The 23599-nt window shown below is 39.8% G+C and overlaps 1 protein-coding gene across 1 annotated transcript in view; it reads right to left on the bottom strand.

The window, feature by feature from the left end:
- The window catches only part of LIX1 (limb and CNS expressed 1), a 63810-nt gene that overhangs the window by 17588 nt on the left and 22623 nt on the right, over positions 1–23599 (bottom strand). The window contains exons 3-4 of the mRNA XM_027838496.1: positions 6267–6407; positions 3726–3821 (exon numbers count right to left, since the gene is read on the bottom strand). Of these exons, the coding sequence (XP_027694297.1) occupies positions 3726–3821; positions 6267–6407 (237 nt within the window). The remainder of the gene's footprint in view (positions 1–3725; positions 3822–6266; positions 6408–23599) is intronic.

The following is a 23599-nucleotide window of genomic DNA, read 5'->3' as shown; positions in this document are numbered from 1 at the left end:
ACTGAAGAGTTATTTGAAGGATTTATGTTTCTCTACCTGTTGGTGTATTCCTGTGAGCCCTGTATAGTTTCTGCATTTTTTGTGGGGCAATATAAATGCTTTCCTATCCATATACGTTGCTACCTTGAGTGCCTAATTAGGATCCCAGTATAAGCCAAATGTTACAGATTTTTTCCTGCAGTAACTCCAGGTAAGAACAGTGAGACAAAGAAAGAGAATGATGGTGTCTGTCCCCAAGATCAGACCTGAACCATGTGAACCTTGAGTCTTTGGGGGATAGGGAGAATCCTGGATTACACCTCTCTGTGTACATGTTCTATTCCTCTCAGCAAAATGTTAAGTCTCATGAGGGCAAGGAATGGTTAGGAACTGTTTCGTTTTATTTTTACATCCCCAATGCCTAACACCATGGCCTGCACAGAGGAGAAACCTAATAAATGTTTTTTAACTTGAGCTTTTAAAAATGTGTCCTCTTCCTGAAAAAAGACTGTCGCTGGAAAAGAAAAACACAAAGTGACTGAGTGTGATATCTGTTCTACTTCATGGAATTTTCTGTGTAGCACACTCTTTGCATGGTAGACCAGACTAGAGGCTGATCTTTTTAATTTCTTCTAGGGAACTGACTGTTTTTGTTTTTGTTTTTGTTTTGTTTTGTTTTTTAGAAAACTGTGGATCAGGCCCTGGGTCTTCCCTTTAGGGAAAAAAATAGCCATGGTCCTCACAATACCAGACTTTCTGGTTCACTCTGTCATTCATTCATTTTAAGACCAGAAACAACTGGAGTCTGTCAGAACAGAGCTTCCTGTTGTTGTCTCCCATTAGCCATGATGTTTGGCTTTCCAGCTGCCTTAGGGGGAAATAATGCACATGCCACTCCCTCAAGTGTCTCTGAGAGGCCTGGGCTGGCTCTGCACTTCATCAGAAACAAGAAAAAACAAACACTGTAAATTGATAACTTGGAAAACAGGTGGGCATCATCTCCCCACCCAAGAGAACGGATTTTAAGAGGAAACTTGTTTATGGGATGAGGTTTTTTAAAGGTGACCTGGATAGTTTAGCAAGATATAAACAAACAGTTCTTTCTGGAATTGTATTAGTTCTCAAGGACTAACCATCTGCAGAGTCAAGTTAAAGATGCCACTTGGCTGATTGTAACCTGACCTTGAAGAGACTTACTGTCTAGCTTCGCCTCCCCCCAACAAATCATGCCTGGAATCTTCTTCACAACAAACCCACTCCCCCAAACAAAAACTGTTTTCTACATTTACATGATCCTGAAGCCATGTGGTCATCTCAAATTTCATTTCCCAAACTGGAAAATGGGTCTCCTTGGTGTCTCCAAAGCAGGCAGAAAACACCAGCCTTATATTTTATCCCGCGTGATTCACATGTGCGTGTTTTCCTGATGTGTAGCGTCCATCAGGGATATCGAGTTGCTGTTCTTGTTGCAGAAACATCTTTGGGTGGGAGTCACATGCAAATCCAGGGTGATTTTACGTTTAACCCAGGCTACAAAAGAAAGCACTTGTTTCCAAGCATGCAAATGTATCTGATGGAAAAGAAGAATGGGAAGGGATGTGCTTCAGGGATTTTCCTCCCTTGTTGCCAGCACAGATCTATTCTATCAGCATGGGGCTTCTCCCTCCTGCATCCTCCAACATCTGGTTTGGAGAATTTGGAAAGCATTTATTCAATGTGATTCACATAATTACTTAATATTGATGGACAGTATACTACACATACACCTAGAGCATACAGAAAATGCACAATCCTTTATTGATCAATAAAAGTATTAATAAAAGGAAGAATGGGGAACAGACCCTTTCCTGACTCATAGCACTGGATAGAATCCTAAGTTTGTTCTGTTCATTCCCCTGCTTTTGGCGGAATTAACCCAGCCACCTTAGGCAGATTCAAAATCATTCTGGGTTTTCACTGAATAGTCACAAAAATACACACAAGCTGCTGTTTCCTGAAGCATGAAATGTAACTTCCATTGTAGCGGAAGCAGGGCGTCCCTTTGATTTTAGATTGTCAGAAAACATGACCTGTGGTTAGTTTTGCCTTTTGCCAATTCCTTTTGGATTATTACTCTAGCACAGGATTTCCCCAAATTCCTTGTTGTGAGGCACTATACCCCAAGAGCAGTGAGTGCCTTACTAGAAGTAAAGAGGGAGTGGGATCTAGTAGAAATTCCACTGGATTCAGAGTCAGAAGCCCTGGGTTCTAGTCCTGACTTTGTCTCAAACTAGCTATGTAACTCTCAGCTCCTCAGCTTCCTAATGTCTAAAATAAAGATAATCATTTTGGTACTACCTAGTTCCCAGGGTTGTGGTCAGGATCAAAATGAGATAATGTATGTAAAATACTTAATAAGCCCTAAAAACAATAAAATTAGCTATTTTTTAAAACAAGATTCCTTATTTTATTGATGTAGGGAAAACTCCTGGTGGGGAAATTCCCTCTACCAATACATATCAGCAAATGTGCTATAATTTATAGTTTTATGGAGTTGCCTGGGGCACTGGGCTGTTAAATAACTTACCCAGGGTCACCCACCCAGCACGTGCTGGAGGCAAGACTTGAACCCTGGTCTTTCTGAGACAAGCTCTCTATCAAATACACTATGCTGCCTCTATAGATACACACACATTTTTAAGCTAGAAGCTGGAAGCTCCACAACCACATGCCCAGTAGACCCATCCCTGGCAGTGAACAGGAAACTAGCAGAGCACTAACTGGTAGAGACTACATTTCATCTGAGACCAGCAGGAAGCAGGTACAGCAGGTACAATGACACTGCCAGGAGGTCCTGGTGGCCCCACAGTATTGAAGGTATGACTTGCCCCCTACACAAATACCTCCTGGTCACATGTTCCCTCCATATGTGTAATTTTGTCACTGTGAAAAATCATGTTTTTCTGAGTAATCATCTCAGAACTTCCCCAACCTCCTTTCTTTAAAAGTTCAGTCCTTCAGAAGGACATTCAGATCTAACTAAATGGGTCTATTCCTGCTCATTATGGCGCCCACACAGGTCTGGGAGAATATTAATTCCTCCCTTCTATCAAGACAGGTGAAATAGAAATTGATGTCTCTTTGACCAAGATTAAGTGACCTAAGTCATGTACCCCAAGACTCTCTCATTTTAATATAACCCACCTCCCAGTATGTTGACCAATTAAGAGTTGATTGGCATCCCTTGGGAACACCCACTCTTTGAAGGGCATATAACCTTGTACCCCCTTCCCTCAAACTGAGCCAGTTCTGAACTCACCCCCTTAGGGGGGCCGTTTTGAACTGAACTCCCATGCAACGCATGTCAAGTCAGCTTCAGAAAAATTAAACCGTGGACATATGCACTCTAATTTTGTTTGTCTCTTTCTTAGAACAGGCTCTGTAATTTACTGGAGTTCTATAACACATATTTTGTAGAGGGACTGATGACATGTTTATTTGTCAGGGAGTGCATCTCTTATTTGTTTATGAGGAAATGTTCAATTTCTACTTTTCCTACTATAATGCCTTTACTTTGAACTAATTGTAACCTCTGGCTAAATAATAAAAGTAAGTATGTTGATGGGGGCTCATGACATGCATACATATATAGATATTGATCCACGGAGCACCTTAAACCTGGAGTAGTTTACCTGAAGGAATCCACATGTAAGTGTCAGGGGAGGGGCGAGGGAAAAGTGCATAAATAAACAGAAGAAAATCAGTACCTGAAATTCCAACATAGTTTTCCCCATGTTTGACTCCAGCATATAGTGATAGGCTCCTATGCTGGTACTTGGGTCATCAGCATCATTTATAGTGCCCTTGGGAAAAAGCATGAGAAGAAAAGATTACTTACTGATTTTTGTTCCACAGTGAGTTCTCCTTGTCTTGTGACAGGAACTCCAGAGAAATACAATAGCACAGCACTTAGCACAGTACCTGGTGCATAAAAGGTGCTTAATAAATGCTTGTCCCTTTCCCTTCCCCTTTGATTATATTATGCCTCTGATGCTTGCTACCTTGGTTGAGTAACTCAATCTCCTTGGGCCTCAGTTATCTTTTCTGTAAAATGAGGGAATTAGACTAGGTGTCCCCTGAGGTCTCTTCTAGTTTCAGACTCGCAAGTTATATAATAATAGAAATCATTTACAAATTAATTATACATATATACATATACATAAAAATACATATAAAATAAAAATATGCAAATTAATTTGTATAGGCTTCCCTCCCACCCCACTTTTATATAGTTGCCCTCTAAATGCCTTCTTAGCAGTCTACTAACACGACCAGTTGAATGGTGGCGGTGTCCTGGGCATTGCTAGGAGAAAGAATGAAGTTGATCTATAAAAAATCCTATGACTACAAGAACCATCCATACTTTCTGTTCATGATTCGTGACTGAGGCTTTCTATAATACTCTGCTGTTTGGCATGGATGTGGATCTTGGCTTGTATTTCCTTCACACTTGGATTATTTAAGCCTCAGGAAACTAGGTGGATAGGTAAAGGGTAGAAACTGAACTCCTTCAAACATAGATGGGGGGTGGGGAGGAAATAAGCTCTGAAAAAGCCTGTGGGCTAAGTGGATCTAGTAAGCATTAGACCCTTTAATAAAGACCATCCAGTAGTGAATGGTCAGAAATTCCTCTGAAGGTCAGCAACGGCAGCTTTGTGGGACTGAATAAACACAGCAGCCTACATCAGGTAGCAGCAAATCCATAGCTTTTGAATGCAATAACATTAACATACTGCTACTGAAATATTTATACTGGCTTTTAAAAATCCCAGAGGACATCTGCCCAGAGGTCTGCAAAGCTTATACTTTTTTACCTTAAAAATCTCCATTAAAAAATGATAAATTACCTTTACACTAAGAAATTCCCTAACACCCTCCCTACCCTGAGGATAAATTCCACACCTAAAGAAACCAAGCTCCATTTCCCTAACTTTGTCCCTCAGAGACACTGGTGTGAAATTCACAAGACTCAGAAACAAAGGCCTCCTGCCATCCAGGGTCAGCTATAGAAGTCTCTTTGCAGGTACAACTACCCTGCTGTCCTTTGTTCCCAACGTTTTTCACCCTTTAGAAGTGATAAAAGTATTTTTTGATCAAAACAGCATATGCTAGCAGAATTCTCGAAATAGTTAAACTACATGCCACACATGTAGGCAGAAATTTCTTTCAGCATGACAGAATCATTTCAGTTAGCCTAAGGCCAAGGTTGGAGATCACCCCCTCATTTCACAGATGAAGAAATTGAGATCCAGAGAAGCTGAGCATTTTATCTAAGGAGCAGCATCTAGATTTGAACTGACATCTTCTGATTACAAATCTAGAGCTCTGATGAGGGACTGGGCCAGGGGTGGGGAAACATGTGGCCTCGAGGCCATGTATGGCCGTCTAAGTCCTCAAGTGCAGCCCTTTGACTGAATCCAAACTTCACAGAACAAATCCCCTTAACAACAGTCACTAGGCTAATGAAGGGGGAAAGAGATGTGTGAATGATCATCAATAGACAATAATCCAAAAGTCACATTTATTTTGGATTTTGGAATGAAGTCACATACCAATGCATGTGCTGTGTACACACACACACACACATATTTGTGTGTACATGCACAATTCTTTGTATCTGTCCCTAATTTCACCTCCATTGAACCCTACTTTTAGTATCATGGCAGGAGAATATTCCCAGGAAAAGATATCTGCAGGAAAAATAATTGACTCCCCAAAAGCTGAGATGTTCCCATTTAAATTAGTGGACAGGAGTTTTGAAAGCCTTCTAGAAGGCTTGATCCCTTGGCAAAAGAAAGGAATAAGTCCTTGAGATTTAGGAGGTGTATTGACTATTTCAGATCACTAGTTTATTATTTAAGGTTTAGGGTACTGAAGAAGTCATTAACAAAATGGGTCTCATGGCCTTAAAAGAATTAACACCCATTTAAAAGTTAAAAGAGTTACTTGGTTTCTCACAGGTAAGATCTGGGCTTAACTCTCAAAAAACTATCAGTCTTAATTTAAAGACTGAGAAACTCTCCCTGTGAGATGAACTGTTTTCCCCTAAAATGGGAGCTAGCACCTAATCTCTATTTTCCTGACTTCTAGCCCAGTGGTTTTTCCCCTATCAAGCTTCAGTAAAAGAAGAAAGATCAAATGCATGTGGACCTTAAAGAAAAATCCACTTAGAAACCTGTCTGATGACCCCAAAACATCCCACCATTTTCACTGCTGCCAACTTCTCACTCCTTGTAGGTAGCACTTACGCTGGTGGAGGCGATGGCTTCCTGAACGCTTTCTATAATGAACTCCTTAGTTATCCTTCGAGAGGGCAGTTCATTGAAGAGGGAATTGATCAGGGCCACTTTGGCTGCATCCCGTCTTGCCTCTGCTCTGCTTAGGCAGCACTGGACAATATGTTTGAAAAGGAGAAGAAAAAGGAGTTACCAAGGCCAACAATGTTCTCATTCATCTATTTGTTGTATTTTTTTGGGGGGACAGTCAGGTGGCCCAGTGGATAGAGTGCTGGGCCTGGAGTCAGGAAGTCCTGAGCTCAAATCTGGCCTCAGACACTTCCTAGCTGTGTGACTCTGGGCAAGTCACTTAATCTTGTTTCCCCAGTTTCCTCATCTGTAAAATGAGCTGAAGGAAATGACAAACCACTCCAATATCTTTACCAAGAAAACCTCAAATCAAGCCACAAAGAGGAGACATAACTGAACAACAAAATTCTTACAAATGTTTTCACTATTCCCATAGAGATGGTCCTCAATTTTCTATTAGCTCTAGACCTCATGGACAAATTTCATGTCTGTAGATTTCTGTCATCTACAAACAACTTCAATGGCTGTAGAAATTAAAAAAAAATAGACACAGTACTTTCTCCTTAATACCCTCTTCTCTCTATGTTTTCATGACACTGTTCTCCCCTGTTCCTCCTCTTAGCTGTCTGACCACTCCCCAGTCTCCTTTGCTGGATCTTCATCCAGGTCATGCCCACTAACCATGGGTGCCCCACAGTCCAGTGTCCTGGACCTACTTCTTTTCTTCTTCTATACTATTTCACTTTGTGACCTCAGCAGCTCCAATGTATTCTATTTTGATGGTACTCAAATCTACTTATCCAGTCCTAAGTTGTCCACTGACCACCAGTTTTGAATCTCCAATTTTTTATTGGATGCCTTGAACTGGATGACCCATAGACATCTTAAACTCAACATGCCTAAAACCTAACTTCCCCCTAAACCATCCCTTCTTCCTAATTTCCCTATTACTGTTGAGGGTACTACCATCTTCCTAGTCCAGGGCTGGGGAACCTGTGGCCTAGAGGTCACCTGTGGCCCTCTAGGTCCTCAAGTGCAGCCCTTTGATTAATCCAAACTTCACAGAAAAAATTGTCCTAGTCACTAAGGCTCACAACTTAGGTGTCATCCTCATCTCTATATTGTCACCATTCCCTCCCATATCCAATCTGTTACCAAGTGCTGGAACCTTCGTAATATTTCTGGAATATGCTCCCTTCTCTCCTGACACTGCCACTGCTCTGTTATAGGGTGTTATCACCACACATCTGGGCTAATGCAGTAGCCTTCTGGTTGCTCTCCCAGACTCAACTCAAGTTTCTCCCCACTCCAGTTCATCCTCCACTCAGCTGAAAAAAAAAAAAAAGACAGGTTCTGTCCTAAAGGACAGGTCTGACCATGTCACTCAATAAACTATTCAATAAACTCCAATGGCTCCATATCACCTGCGGAATCAAATACAAGACCCACTGTTTTGTATTCAAAACCCTTCATAATCTGTTCCCTTTCACCTTCCCAGTTTACTTATATACTTTATACATCCCTTTCCATGTGCTCTTTGATCCAGTGACACTGGTCTGTCTCCTTGCTGTTCCTCCCACCAGACACTCCATCTCTGGACATCTCTAAACTGGATTTTCTCTAGCTGTCCCCTATGTCCTCCTCAGCTCCACCTCCCATCTCCCCTGGCTTCATTCAAGTCCTTGCTTAAATCTCACCTTCTACAGGAAGCTTTTCATGATTTCCTTTCATTTTAGTGCCTTCCCTCTATTGATTATTTGTAATTTATCTTGTATATAGCTTGTATGTACATAGTTGTGTGCATGGGGTCTGCCCCATTATACTGTAAGCTACTTGAGAGAAAGGATTCTTTTGCCTATCCCCTGCACTTAGCATAGTTGCTGGGACATAGTAGATGCTTAAATATTGATTGACTAATTGTAATTCCTGCTAGAGTGGAAGACTGAGGTTGTTGGATGCTTGGGTTCAGATGTTCTGCCTTGCAGTGGGGCTAAAGCATACAAGTTTTCTGCAATACTTCCGGCACAAATAGAGTGAGCCCCAGAGAACAGAGGTCCACCAGGCTGCCTAAGGGGTAGGGTGTGGGGGAAGGACTGGTTTACAGGCCAGTTTGGAAAAATGAGCTTCCTGCAGACCAACAGTGGGATAAAGATCATGAGAAGTTGCCGCATTTTCAGTATGGGCAAGATAGAGAGACCCCCTTTCAAAAAAAAAAAAGAAAGAAAGAAAGAAAAGAAAGAAAAGAAAAGGAAAAAGGCAATTAGCACGGGAGGAGTTTTAACTGACTCTTAACTAGAAGAGACAGTTCCTTTATCCTTTAAAATTGAAAACATGATTAGAGTTCAAAAAAGTTTATGTAGAAAATTTTGCTGCATTTCCACAATGATGGGGATTGACAAGTTCAGCCACTCCCTAAAGCCTGCTTAGGAAAGTTACAGGCCTATAGCCAACTACCCAGTGAAAATTTGTAGTTGTCTCAGACTTCAATAGCACTGAGATGAAGGACTGGGCAGGTACCTACATTGCTTAGTGTTGTGGATTTTTTGATGATCTGGGGGATCAGTTATACTGAGAGGTCCTACTCTTCTGCAGCTCAGGGATCTCAGAGTGTGCTAAAAAACACCTGGAATAGTTCTTAAATGATATTTTTAAATTGTTCCTGAAGGAAAGAGTAAATAAACATCCTTTTCACTTTTCTTCTTTGCAGATCTTCCTCTTATTCTCTAGCTTTTTCTAATTAAAAAAAAAAAGTTCCATTTCCATTTACCCTATATGATATTACGGTACAGGAATGTCTGAAAATATAATACCTGAATCCCTGGTGAGCAATTGCACAGACTACATGGTGAATGATATGTGTTCCGTTCACCATTCTTTGTTTTCTTTTTAATAGGGTGCTAATTTTCTGAATGTTTTGCTACTATTAAAAGATAACCGCAAAAGTAGTTCATTTTGAAATGCATTTGACTTTTCTGAACATAAAGTAGAACATTTGGGGTTTGCAGGATGGCAGGATCTCATGGAACTTTATGACGTTTAATCTAAATAATGCCAATTTAAACCATCTTCGGAAGAAAGAGAACTAGTAAACACCACATTGATAAAAGAAGCTCTCTCTTTTAAGTAAAACCAGTTAAGTATCAGATCAAAGAACAGGCATACATTTACAACCAAATGGGATTGCTTAGAGATCAAAGGACTACATATCTGAAAGGACAGAATGGTCCTTATACTCTGAGAACATTAAAAGGAACTATGAAGACTTAAAAATATCAAGATTTTCAAAAAGTCATATGTCTCTACTTATTGTTCCAATTTATTAAATCTTCTTTTAATACGGGGGAGAGAGTACACTAATTAATAAGCTTATAAAATAAAACAAATTCTGTATCATCAAAGGACTTTTCTTGCTATTGTATTTCTGAAACACAACTACACTTCAAAAAAAGTCTGAGTAAAATTCACCAGTTCCTTCTTTCAACATTTTTGGGAATCAAGGTAAAAGACAGTATCTGCATTTTGTTTTCTTGGAAGATTTCTTTCTTCCTTAGGGAATTATCCTTCTACTTCCTTTCTCAAATCATAAAAATCTAGTGTTAGACAAGAAAGAAAATGTTTTTGCTACCTTTCCTGTGAGATAGTCTAGTTAGAATACCCAAGCCCAATTGCATAGAGCCAAAAAGACAAAAATCATTAACTTTATTAAAGTAACCATTAACCAATCAGTCAGAGGGACAGAATTTTAAAACAATGAAATGTGATAAAATATCCCTCATGGTGAGATTTCTTCACCTGCAAAATGAAACGATCAGACCATATGTTCTCTAAGATCCCTTCCAGCTCTGACATTCCTTGATTCTAAGCAACAGTCTTGTGTTGATGTCAGTCAGCACTAGTCAACTTCAGCTTTGAGAATGAGTAAAGTGAGGAATAAATCATAAGATTATTTCGAAACAGTTTCCAAAACACCAATAGCCTGCCAAAGGAGTTGGGTTTTCCAGGAATATATCATATTAATATTTTTTTTTAGCAAACACCAAAATAATAGTGGTTTGTAAACTATTCTGTATGTGATAACCATGCATTAACAAATTTAACTTTCACATTTTATGAAAGTATAAAGCTAAAATGTTTAATGGACAAGATTGTTTTTATTAATCCTATCCACTCACTGATGCCTAGTTTACAGTTCTATAATTTCCAACTAGCAAGCAGACCTCCACTAAGTATTTATCAGGCTGTTTAGTGGATTCCATTCATTGTTAGATTATAAGTCGCAAGAGTCATTTCAGAGGCTCTCGGCTTTCAATACCAGCAATCTCTTGCCCTGAGACTGACTTGTGAAAAATAAATCAATGTGGACTCTTCCAGGGAAGAAGCTCAAAGACTTTGTATCTTGTCATCAATAACATGACAGTAAGGTGCAGTGAAAAGGACACTGAATTTGGAGTCAGGAGAGCAGGGTTCAATTCCCACTCCTGCGATCGTGGACAAGTCAAGAAATCTTTTTGTGCCTCAGTTTCCTCATCTGTAAAACGAGGAGGTTGTACAAGAAGGTTTTTAAGGTCCCTTCTGGCTTAAATCACTTTTATGATTTCTACTTCCTTTCCTATGTTCCTATGATAATTTTTAAACCCACCTGTGAGGGACAGCACAGCCTAACCATAAATATTTGGCACAGGGAAGTAACAAACTATGGGCAAAGTTGTATTAGAGAATCTATACATCCCCTGTTCCCAGATGCAAACTCAGCATTTCTTAAACTTTTCAGGAACCACATAGACAGGACAAAAGACTCCATAGTGCAGTCTAATCTACCCACTCACCTTTTATTTCCCCCTCCCCCGGCCCTCCCTCCTACCCTTTGCTTACTACCACCAGCCACCCACCAAAAACCTCACCTCACCTTGGGAATGAGTAGTGGTAGAGAGCTAAGTGGTTGGAAAGGAGATGAGGAGGGTAAGTAGTAAAAAGTAAGTGTCTGATGTGGTGTAGGGAGAAGTTTTGTGTTACTGTGTATCTCATCTGCTTACACTACCAAAGAGTAGCTCTCTTTGGGTCAAGCCACAGTCAGAAGCATGATCCTTGGAGCCCTTGGTTCAAATCCTGACTCTATCATTTATTTATTACTTGATCTTGGACAATTCACTTGACATCTGGGCCTCCATTTCCTCATCTGCAAAATGGAGGTGAGGAATGAACCAAGGTCTTTCTGTCTCTAAATCTATGTTCCTTGTCATTTTGCATGGAGTAGGAAGGAAGGTGAATAGAGAGCTGTGAGGATGAATATTATCAGCTACCATAAAAAGGTAGGGAATAATGAGAAAATAAGTAAGGCAGAGAATAAGATCTTTCTTCTTGCTTGTGGGTTGATTTTTTTGCCTTGAAGAAAAACCAGAGATAGTGAGATCTTATGCTCAAAAATTTTTGCAGACAACAAATCATCATGCCTGACATTTTAGATAAGATTTTGGGCCACAGTGAATAAGTACCTGGAGAAATACTGCTCTAATCAGCTCCATACTGCCATCTGTTGCAGGAGTATACTGAGAAAATGTAATCTCATCGAAAAGGACAAAAGTGAACAAAAGTGAAGTGTGTTTCTACTTAGCTACTGAACTCCACAAAAATTATTAAGCACCTTGGAAATTGAGAGGATGCCCATCAACTGGGGAGTAGCTAAACAAGTTGTGTGGGATATGATTGTAATGGAATACTACCATGCTGTAAGAAATGATGAGCTAGTTGATTTTAGAAAAATATGGAAAGACTTGCAGGAAATAATGAGAAGTGAAGTGAGCAGAACCAAGAGAATGTTGTATATGGTAACAGTAATATTGCTCAAAGAATAATTGTGAATAACAGAATTATTCTCAGTACTATTAAATACTCAGATCAACTATATAGGACCTATGAAGATGCTGTCCATCTCAAGAAAAAGAACTGATAAATAGAAGTGTGCATAGTATGGTTTTGTGTATATTTATAAATCTGCATCAAATGGTGGCCTTTAGTACGGGGTGGGGAGGGAGGGAGGAAGACAGTTTGGAACTTAAAATGCAACAAAAAATAAATTAAATTAATTTTTTTAAAAAAGAAAAAATATTGAGCATCTACTGCAGGCAAGATGTTGGAAACACAAATACAAAAATGAAACAGTCCCTTCCCTCAAGGAATTTACATTTTACTCAGGGGAGGTCCAGATTCAAAGCTAAATAAATACAAGTGAGGAGAGAAGAAAACACTAATAACTGGAGATGGAAAGGGGAAGGGGTTTAGGAAAAGTTTCCTGAGCTGAGTTGATTTGACCCTTGAGGAAATAGCAGGGTTCTAAGGAGTTCTGGAGGAGAGGGGGAAATATATTTCAGGCTTGGGGAAGACCTCTGAGTAAAGACACAGATTGTCATCTAGTTTGGCTAGAATGTAGAGTGAACAAAAAGGAGTAATATATTTCATGTTATTTTCACTGGCCATTTGAAATCAGATTATGAAGGGCTTTAAATGACAGGCTGAGGGGCTTGTACTTAGTAGTTAACAACTGAAAATTTTTGAGTGAGGTAGCAGCATGGGTCTTAAGAGTATTGTTGTTGTTCAGTCATTCAGTTATATCTAGCTCTTTGTGACCCCATGGACCATAGCACACTAGGCCCTTCTGTCCTCCACTATCTCTCAAAATCTGTCCAAGCTCAAGTTCGTTGTTTCTATGACACTCTCTATCCATCTCATGCTGTGCCATCCCCTTCTCCTTTTGCCTTCAATCTTTCCCAACATCAGGGGTCTTTTCCAATGAGTTCTGTCTTCTTATTATGTGGTCAAAGTATTTAAGTTTCAGCTCTAGTATTTGACCTTCCAGTGAATAGCCTGAACTAATTTCTTTAAGTATTGACTGATTTAATCTCCTTGCTGTCCAAGGGACTCACAAAAATCTTCTCCTGCACCACAGTTCCAAAGCATCCATTCTGTGGTGCTCAGTTTTCCTTACATTTCAATTCTCAAGAATATTATTATTAAGAATATTATTTTGATAGAAACTGGAGAATTTCTCAACTTGGGTTCCTGGAGAGCCCAGAGAGATCTCAGCCTCCAACTAGATCCACTGACTAGGGGTTGAATAACTTGAAATGCCAAAGTGAAAAGAAAAGTATTTATTAACATGCTAAGGAAGATTGTTCACTGATAGCAGCTCCAGCTTCTCAGGGCACAGGTTTGGTTTTATACTTATTCAGGTTTGCTTAAAGTACACAGCCAACCAGCAGCATTATGCACTACTTTAGGACAGAAAATTAACAGCTTTCACAGGAGAGAAAGGTAGAAAAAGGGGAAAGTCAGTCAAGGGGAAAAGGGTAGTTTTTGGGAAAATTGCCATGTGGCCGGCAAGATTTTTTTATTGGAATAAGAAAACACTCCCCATTCAAGGTCAGGAAAGAAAGGAGGTGACCAAATATTTTTTTACAATTGTTAAAGAAATCTGCTCGATCTGAGGTTGAGGGAACCATTTAGACAAAGATTCAAGTATTTCTTACCTAAGGACAACAAATGGTTTTTCCCACCTTGGAAGGAATTATCTGCTTTATTGTGTACTTACAGAGTGTGTTTCATTTTTCTTCCAGTAGCTTTTATAGATTGCAGAAGGGAGAGACTAGAAGCTGGAGGACCACTTAAAAGGCCATCTATGCAGGCAAGAGGTACCAAAGATCTGAATAGATCATTAGAAAAAAAGCAGTTTCAGTGGGGTTTAGCCTACAAGGGTGGAGACTAGGTGGGTATGTAGGTAATGGAAACAGTCAGATGAAGTGAGAGTTCTTAAGGATGCCAGGTGTGGGCATGTTTGCAGGTAGCATGGAAGGAGCCAGGAGGTGGTGTTTGATGTTTGGGAAGAGTGAGATGTTAAGATGACAATCACTGGAGAAGAGGTACATATTGAGGGGTTTGCCTAGACAAGGATCAGGGCCACCTTTTCATTGGAGATGAGTGAATGAGGAAATAGTGGGCAAAAGATATTTGATGTTAGTTGAGGAGAGGAGAAGAGGAATCTCTCAGGAAATGAGTGAATTAAAAAAAAACACATTTATTAAGCACTTAACATGTGCCAAGTACTATGCTAAGCACTAGGGAATACTAATACAAAATCAAAGACAGTTCCTGCTCTCAAGGAGCTTACATTCTAATGGGGAGGGAGCAGGGGGGAGAACACATCTTGGAGAGTTGTGACCAAAGATACATTGGTTTGGAAAGTTACAGGGATGATGAGGTGAGCCATAAGGAGATACTGACATACCCTTTCCAGGAGCAAAGACATAGTCAATTTGATTATGTTTCCATAACTAGAAAGGGGAGAAAATGGTGAAAGAGATTATGTGTGAAGCAGCCTAACAATTGATAAGAAGTCTGGGGACTGAAGTGAAGTATGGCTAAAGCCTGGGTCTAGATGTAATAGGTAAATGATTCAACCATCAATGAAGACAACAGGAGCTTCAAATTAGGCGTTCTGGGCATGAAAAGTGAAGTCCTCCAAGGCATGGAGGACCATGTCTTAGGAAGAATGATAGTAGGTGAAGGGGAATCCAAGGAGTGAAGAAAGAATGAAGATTAGAAGAGACAAAGATAAATGTAAAAAGAGCAAGACCCTGGCAGGAAATAGCGGGTGATGTAATCAAGAGTGTAAATTAGCCTGGGCAAGTACTTTCACCTCGTCATCAGAGAATGGTGACTTCCACAGCTGAAAGGTAGGAAGAAAAGCTAGTTTAGTGGATTTGAGGAGAAAAGATAAAGGGTGGCCAAGGATATGTTGTCTTCTGGGGGGAACTAGCCTTCTAGGTATGTAAGTATATGGAGAAAGTGAAAGAGGAAGAGGTCTAGAACAAAGAAGAGCTTGTCAATTATAGAAGAGGGAGGGAGTAAAGATTAGGAGCTCAGGTATTAAAGGGCAGAGATAGCTGGGATTAAGATAGTGAAGGGTGGTAACAAGAGAAGGAAGTTTCATCTCAGCAGACAACTTCCCTTTGTCCTTTGATAAATATAAAGGGATTTAATTTAGCTTGTTGTATTTCAGTAGGCCATCCATGGGTCATCTTGTGAGATAGTTGGAGATGCTGTATGAAGTAGTGAATAGAGCACTAATCTTAGAGTCAGGAAGATCTGGTTTCAATTCTTGCCTCCCTCTCGTACTCTCTGAGGGATGATGGGCAGGCAAGTCATGTAGCTTCTCAGTGAGCCAGGTAACCCTCTCAGATGAGAATTTAGGTTCCTTGAAAGTAGAGGTTGTTTTATTCTTTGTACTTGTATCCCCAGAGCCTAACACAGTGCCTGGAACATAATTGGTGCTTAATAAATATTTGATTGATTAATGAGTGCTAGGAGTTCTCTATGTCAACTAATCTACAAGCATTTACTAAGTCCCTATGTGCTGAGGGCCGGGGATACAAATAAGAAAAAAGGAAAGATAGTTCCTGTCCCCAAGGAGCTTACAATCTAATGGGGAAAGGCAACACTCAAAAGGAAGTTGGAAAAGGGAGGGAAGGTGCAAAACTAGGCAGAGCTGCTGATGGAAAGTGGAATGAGCTGTAAGTCCAATTTCTGCCCTCAACAAAGGAAGGTTTTGGGAAGAGTTTAATACTCCATCCTCCAGCACTCCAATCAGAGTAGAGAAGAGGGAGGAGGCTGAGGGAGATGGGAAGGCGCTGAATAGCCAAGGCTCATGCACCATGGTGATGAGACTGGAAGTGATGGGTTTATCCTGGGATGGGCACCTTGCTTCATGGAGCTGAAACCAAGCAGAATGGAGTGAGCTGGAAATCCAATTTCTGCCTATAAAGGAAGGCTTTGGACGGAGTACAGAGATAAGTATATGTAAAAATATATACCAAATAAATACAAGGTAATTTTGGGAGGGATTCAGTAAAAGCCTTATATAGGAAATAGTGCTTACGGTGAAGGAAGCTAAGGATTCTAAGGAGTGGAGGTGAAGAGGGAGTATATTCCTAGCATTCAGGTGAGCCAGTACCAAAGCACAGAGAGGAAATGCAGTGTCTTAGGTGAGGATCATAGTGTTTGAAGGAGGGTGATGTATAATAAAACTGGAAAGATAAATTGGAGTCAGATCATAAAAGGCTTTAAATGCCAAGAGGAATAGTTTTTATATTATCCTAGAGGTCATAGGGAATTCTTCAAGTAGGGAGCTGACCTTGTTATTCTTGTGCTTTCAGGATATCACTTTGGCAGCTCTGAGGAGGATGGCAGAGGAGAGGAGAGACTTTTGGCAGGGAGACAAAACTAGAGTCTGTTGCAATAGACCAAATGAGGGATGATTAGGACCTGAACTAGGATGGTGGCCATGTGATTGGAGAGAAGGGGAAAAAATATGAGACATTGCTGAGGGCAAGTGCTGAGTCAAAAATTACTCCTAAGTTGTAAACCTGGGTGACTGAAAGAATGGTTTTACCTTTGACAGAAATAAGGAAATTTACAAGTGTGGTGGGTTTGAAGGAAAAGATAATGAATTCAGCTTTGGAAATATTGAGTTTGGGATGTTTACAGGATATTTAGTTCAAAACATCTAATAGGGAGTTGGTGATTCAGGACTAGAGTTCAGGAGGGAGACTAGGACTGGATATATAGAAATGGGAGTCATCTGCGTAGAGATGATAATTAAGCCCATTTGAGCTGATGAAGTGAAGTCACCCAGAGAAAGTATAGGAAGAGAAAAAAAAGGAGGGCCTGGGAAAGAACCTTGGGAAATACAAACAGGGGTTGAGAAATCACAGGTTCAGACTGGCTGTGTGATCCTAAGCAATTCTCTCTAGGCAAGAGAAATTGCCAACCTGCATTGATAGAAGAAGTTTGCTCTCCAATGAAATACCAATATATAAACAGACAAACAGATAAACCATTTATTAAGGACTTACTATGTGCCAGGTACTTGCTAAGTAAATACACAGAAGCAAGCGAGACAGTCTCTGCCCTCAAGAAACTCATATCCTAATACGTGAAGACAACACATTAAGGAGAGTTGGAAAAGGGGTGGAGGGTGCACATGTGGCACTGTGTGGAAATAGGTGAGAAGAGATGTGGAGTCTTGGTTTTGGGAAAGATAAGTTAACAGATCATTCTGAGAATATTGCCCTTCAGAAGACAGAAACACTTTAGGGTCCTATCAGAAGATTGAAGTGGGAGAGGAGAGAGTTTGGTTTTTTTTTTTTTTAATAGATGGGAGACTCTATTCTTTCAAACCATAAGGGTAGAGAAGGCCCCCCCCCCCCGATTTCCTTATAAAAAAGTGAAAAGTGCATAAATTATCTCTAGACCCATAATTATAGAGAACATGAGCCTTTTAAAAGAAGCCCAAGCAAGTTAAGAGCTGGAGAAATTGGCATTGGAGACACTAGGGTTTTTTTTTTTAATATATATTTGTTTTAGCCTGAAGCATCAGCAAAAAGCTGCTAAAAGGTCCTGATGCATAGAATCTGAATTTAGGGGATCTAGACAGAGTTAGAAGGAACCTCAGAAACCATCTGGTCCAACTCCCTCAGTCTGGCTGCAGTTTACTGTGGCTGCTCATTAACTCAGAGTGTCTATCTAGTAGTATAATTTTGCTTCATTCCTCATTTATACCTGATGTATTTACATATGCAAGTTCATACTAACTTGGAAAGAGGACTCTAATAAAAGGCAATGGCATCTGTCGCTGGCCTTGGTCTGTTTACCATATAAGGTGTGTCTTGTTGATTTTTAACAATAACTTAAAGGCATAGATGATATGCTTAGTAAATCTTCCAATGACATCTAGCCGGAAGGTTGGTGAATACATTTTGTGAAAATAGCTTGCTCCTAAGAATGTCAATTGGCTAAAATGTTGGGACAAATTTAAGAAGATAAAATTCAAAAAGGGAAATCTAAAGTTGTGCACTTGGCTTAAAAAATACTTCAGAAGTACAAGACTGATGAGGCATGACTACAAAGCAGCTCATCTGAAAAACACCTAGGGGCTTTGGTGGACTAAAAGTTCAATATAACTCAAAATACAGCCAGGCTTCATTAAGAGAAAAATTCTAGGTTTCATTAAGAGAAAAATAGGGTCCAGAACAAGGGAGGGAATGGTTCTACTGTACTTTACCTGGTCAGATAACATCTGGAATATTGCATCCAGTTACAGGTACTGCATTGATAATCTGGAGAGTATCCAAGGGAGCACATGCAGGATAGTGAAGGGCCTCACGATCACTCTGTATTAATATTGCTTGGAGAAACCAGAGGTGTTTAGCCTAGACAATAGTAGACTTAGGGGGGATATGATAACTTCTTTCAGGTAATTGATGGGCCTTGGTGTATATAAAATTTGTTTTACTTGGTCCCTGAAGATAAAACTAGGAATGATGAGTGGAAATTACAAGGAGGCAGGTTTCAGTTCAATGTAAGGAAAAACCTTCTAATAGTTGGAACTATGCAAGGATGGAACTGGCTGCCTCAGGGAGTGATAGGTTTGCCACCACTGGTCTTCAAGTTGGACAACCACTTGTTAGGAGTTTAATAAAAGGGGTTCTTTTTTTAGGTACCAGTTGGACTAGTTAGTCCCTTCCAGGACTAAGCATCTGAGATACAAATAGCAACCTAGATGCTGCTCTTTATGAGAAAAAAAGGTTATTTAGCTAACTTCTTAACCAGTCAAGCCTGTAACCAGAATAAGAATAGGAATATATAGTATTTATGTAGTGCTTTTTAGGTTTGCAAAGTGCTTTATAAATATTACTGCATTTTATCATCACAACTTTGGAAGGTAGGTGATATTATTATCCCTATTTTATAGATAAGAAAACTGAGTTGGATAGAAGTTTAAAAAGGTTACTTATCTTTTAAATATCTGAGATGGGATTTGAACTCAGACCTTTCTGACTCCAAGTATAGTTCTCTATCCACTTTGCCACTGCATATGATCATTTCAGAAAAGTCTGTCTTTACAGATCCTTATGATAACAATAACAGGGAATAAGAGATTTCATTTGCATGGAAAGCTCAAAGCTAAAGATCAATTTCTTGCTGACCACAATTGAAGACAAATGTGTTTGGATGAGAGTTCCCAATAGCAAATTCTATTCTAGGGAACTTCCAATATGAGGGAGGAGAAAGAGAGGGAGGAGGTGACAGGGAAAAGAGGCAAAATAACTACATCTTAGAAGAGATCAGAATTCTTTTTGAGTGTAGGTCAGTCATTCCAGTAGTCAGGTAGGTTTTTCTCCCATTCTAGAGAGTCAGCATATCAATCAAAAGGACTCTACTCCTGGCTCTGGTCAATGTTTCCAGCACCTCACTTTCATCTTGAGAGCTGGGATTTCAACACAAGGAATGGCACAATCCAGAGCACGTTGCTAATTGCAGTCTTTTCAATTCTTTAAGACCTTGACCACTTTTCAGCGAGGATATTTGCATGTATTCCAGTTTCCCTAATACTTGGACAGTAGCATGTTTTTTCTTCCAGATGGAGGTTGTGAAGGAAGGATAACATGAAAAGAGTGACCTGCATTAATATGCTACTACTCTCTCCATATCTCAGGCTGCAAACATGTTTGGGATGCATTGGAATTATATATGTGAGGAATAGGGAGAATAGCGGGAGTGGGGGGGAAGGGACAAGTCCATGAGCCCAATTTTCAGAGAAAGCACAGCAGTTCTTGTCAACTGAAAGAAACGTTTCACGCACATGGTAGGTCAGAATGTTATTTTTATAATTCAAACCACCTGGTCTCATCCCCCCCCCCCCACCCCATCCTTCATGCTATTTCTACACACATACATTGAAGACAGTCCCTGGTAACTATTACAAAACCACGTGGGTCTCTTTTTCTTTTTTAAACTTAAGGTGAAGACAAGATGAATTGACTAGGACTTGAGATCTTGGTTTATTTTTACAGTTGTTTTCTTACCCTTTGATATAAAAGGGCTCAGCTCTGATTGAGCCTAATGCTTGGGTGCAGAAGTTTTCACACAAATCAGATAGAGGGAAGAGGGTTGTGTATGGGGGGGGAGGGGAGGAGAGAGAGAGAATATACCGAGATGGGGGAGGGAGGAATGCTGCTTTATTTCCAGATCAGTGGCCAAAGTCCCCTAAAACTGGCGAACTGGAGAAGTGGAACCCTCCTATGGAGTTAGCCCCAAGTCCCTATTCAGTGTGGGGCCTATTTTTCCCCCAAGCTTTTCTCTCACTGCACCCCACTGTTCTATTTGGAGGCAAAGCTGCTCTATCCACTTTACTTGATAGGAAAAGATTAGCCTAAAGTTTCTGGAGGGGGTGGGAAATGAAATATTCTCTCGTAAAAAAAATAACTCAGACCACCAATTTCACTGGGCTGGCCACTCATTAGAGCTGCCAATTAGCCTATACATGACTTTCAAACGTTCAGGGAATAAGCCAGACTACTCTCCACCTTTGTGTCTCATTAATTGCAGAACAGTATGCTTTCCTGTGGAGATTTCCACCAGGAAATGCCTCCCCTAGCAGAAATGTTACATTATATAGCATGTTGCCAGTCAAAGTAAAGGTATCCCAAGTGCACAGACAGGGAAGTGGTTATGGGTGATTTTAAGGAGAAATCTTGGCATTAAAACAATATGAGAACTGGGCCACACTCCTCAAAATGTGCAGCAAAATTATTGGAGTCCCTTCTTGGGATATGGAATGTTTAAACCAGGCATTATTCAATAATTCATTGAAAAATAAAGCATCAGAATGCTATTTAGTCAAGTCTACAAATCATCTTTTGTATAATCAAATTTTCTCTTAGTCACGCCTCTCCTGGGAAGAACTTAAACATATAAACTCAGTTTATTGTGATTTAAGTAGATCCTTAATTCACTGGTCACTGAGAATAATTATCCGATGTCCATAAGCATATGTTTTCCATCTATAGCGTCATCATTGCCTTAGGTAACTTGCTCCTTAAAACCAAGTTTCTGTCTATTAGGAGACATGTCTTTCGTTTAAGCCTCTTTCTCTTTCCTTCCCAGGATTTGTGGGGAAAACTGATGGTTTGAAAAACTGTACTGGGGCTAGGAATCAAAGAGTGCTAAGGAAAGTAATCACCTGTTAGAATCTTGGCTTTGTATGGAGCTTATTAGGGCAATCCCTTCCTCTGAGCCTCAGTTATCTCATCTGTTAACAGGAGAGAAAACTGGTTCTTTTTCTGTCCATCAGTTTCTTAGATCAGTGGGTTCTTAAACTTTTTGGTCTCAGGACCCTTTTATATCTTTAAAAAGTATTGAGGACCCCCCCAAGGAGCTTTTTTATGTGGGTGATATTTTTATATCATTTTGATATCATTATGAAAATAATTTTGACCCTGAGAAGACCCTGAAGGTCTCTGGACCCTTAGGCATCCCTGGACTGTACTTTGAGAACTGTTTCCTAGACTATAATTATCGAACACAAAACATTGGGATTAAAGCTAAAATATTCTTCCAAACATCTGGATACTTGGAAACATCCAGAAAACTGGCTTTGATCCATGTTTTTATCATTGTTTTTGTGGGATAGTTCATAGAGTCCCATTTTTGATACATACTGACTGTGTCACCTTGAGAAAGTCATTTAACTCCTCTGTGCTCTAGGCAACTCTCTAATAAGGTATAGAGATGTTGAACTTCATTGGTACAAGGAATTTCTTAGACCAAGGAAATCACAGGCCCAATTCCCAGTTCCTATCCCTACCCAATCTTTGATGAAATTCTAGAAGAGAAACGTTACTCAATATCTGGATTAAAATGGAAAACATTCAGTCAGTTATCCAGATGTTTCCCAATACACAGATGTTATGAATGAAAAAAGAGATGAGTAGGTCACATGGCAAGAATGAGAGATAACTAATGGACAGCCCAAATTCTCCACTGATGTGCTTGAGAGCTCAAAAGAACTTGAGGAAGGCACTCGAGTTTGGACTCCAAGTGACAAAGTTGTGTAAGGACATTGGCAAGGAAATAGAGGGTAATGAGGCATGGAAAGTTTGTGATCTGTCTTGTCAGAAGAAATACACACACCCAGGAGATTACAGATCCACTGAAGTATTGAATGGCATGGTGTGCTGGAAAGAGAGAAGCATCTGGTGACCCCTGTTTTAGATTGAATTACTAATTCTGCAAGTTCCTGGGAATGTGACCCTTCCCCACCGGGTCTCAGTTTCTTCATTTGTAAAATGAGGTGGTTGGAACAGAGGATCTTAAAAGTCCTTCCTAGTTCTACTAGTCTGAAAATTGGCACATCATGTGAGCTCTGCCTAACTTGTCAGCACCAAAGCTATTTGTCATGTATTTGTTTCCTAGAAAGCAAAGGAGGCTCTAACTTTTGCCAGTAACTATAATGCCTCAATGAATAAGCACCCCATGCTTTTCACATAAATTCAGCTATTGCTATAATTCTGAGTTATAGTCGCAGGATGAACTTATTAATTCAAATTTATATTATGCTTTGCTTATATACATTGTACCTACTAATAATTACTCAAGGGAGTTTTTGCTGTTTTCCCTAAACAAAAGTAAAATTCATTCATCTAAATCACCCCAGCAGACTTACTTGCAGAATACCAGGCCACTGCTCTGAAAATAAAGGTTGAATTGCAGAACTTTTAATCAAAATATAAAGGTTTCAAAAAATGAAGATAAAATACTTAATGACATTCCCTTTGGTACTGAAAACAAAAACATCTGCAGGAACAATGAACGGCTTTACTTCTGAGTTCAGCAAGAGGGGAGCCAGAAGCTGATCTGATGGCCCTTATGTTAGTCTTTTTGTAGTAAATGGAAATTACTGTACAGTTTTCATGGTCATGGTATGTGGTCAGGATGAGAGTGGGGGTGAGGGAGCAGGCAGGAATTAGCTGCCCAGACAAAAATGGCATGAAGCAAATGCAGGAATTTCTGCTTAAGATCTTTAATATCAGGGAATGGATTTTTTTTTAAAATACAAGTTTGTATCTTAGATCTGTAAAGATTTTGTTTTTAATTCTTCTGAATCAATAGGGAAATTTTTAAAAAGGAGAATTATTCACTTTTTCCTCTTGCTATAATGAGTTCTGGGAGCATATGATTCAATAACATGGCTAAATAGAAGGCTTGATGTGTCTTTGTCTTTCCAGTTTTTGGGGGCGAGTGGAGGGGTGGAGGGGTGGAGGGGTAGTTAATTAATCTTTGCATACATCTACAATTTACATTTGGGTGCAAAATTTCCTTGTATAAGAACCAGAGTGTTTTGGTTCATTCTAGTCTTTTGACTGCTTTACTCAGATTAGTTTCAA

Source organism: Vombatus ursinus, unplaced genomic scaffold (genome assembly GCF_900497805.2).
Source record: "Vombatus ursinus unplaced genomic scaffold, bare-nosed wombat genome assembly UNPS02014828.1, whole genome shotgun sequence".
Lineage (NCBI taxonomy): Eukaryota > Metazoa > Chordata > Mammalia > Diprotodontia > Vombatidae > Vombatus > Vombatus ursinus.
Note: the sequence above shows the minus strand (reverse complement) of the source record. Positions and strands in the feature narration are given on the sequence as shown.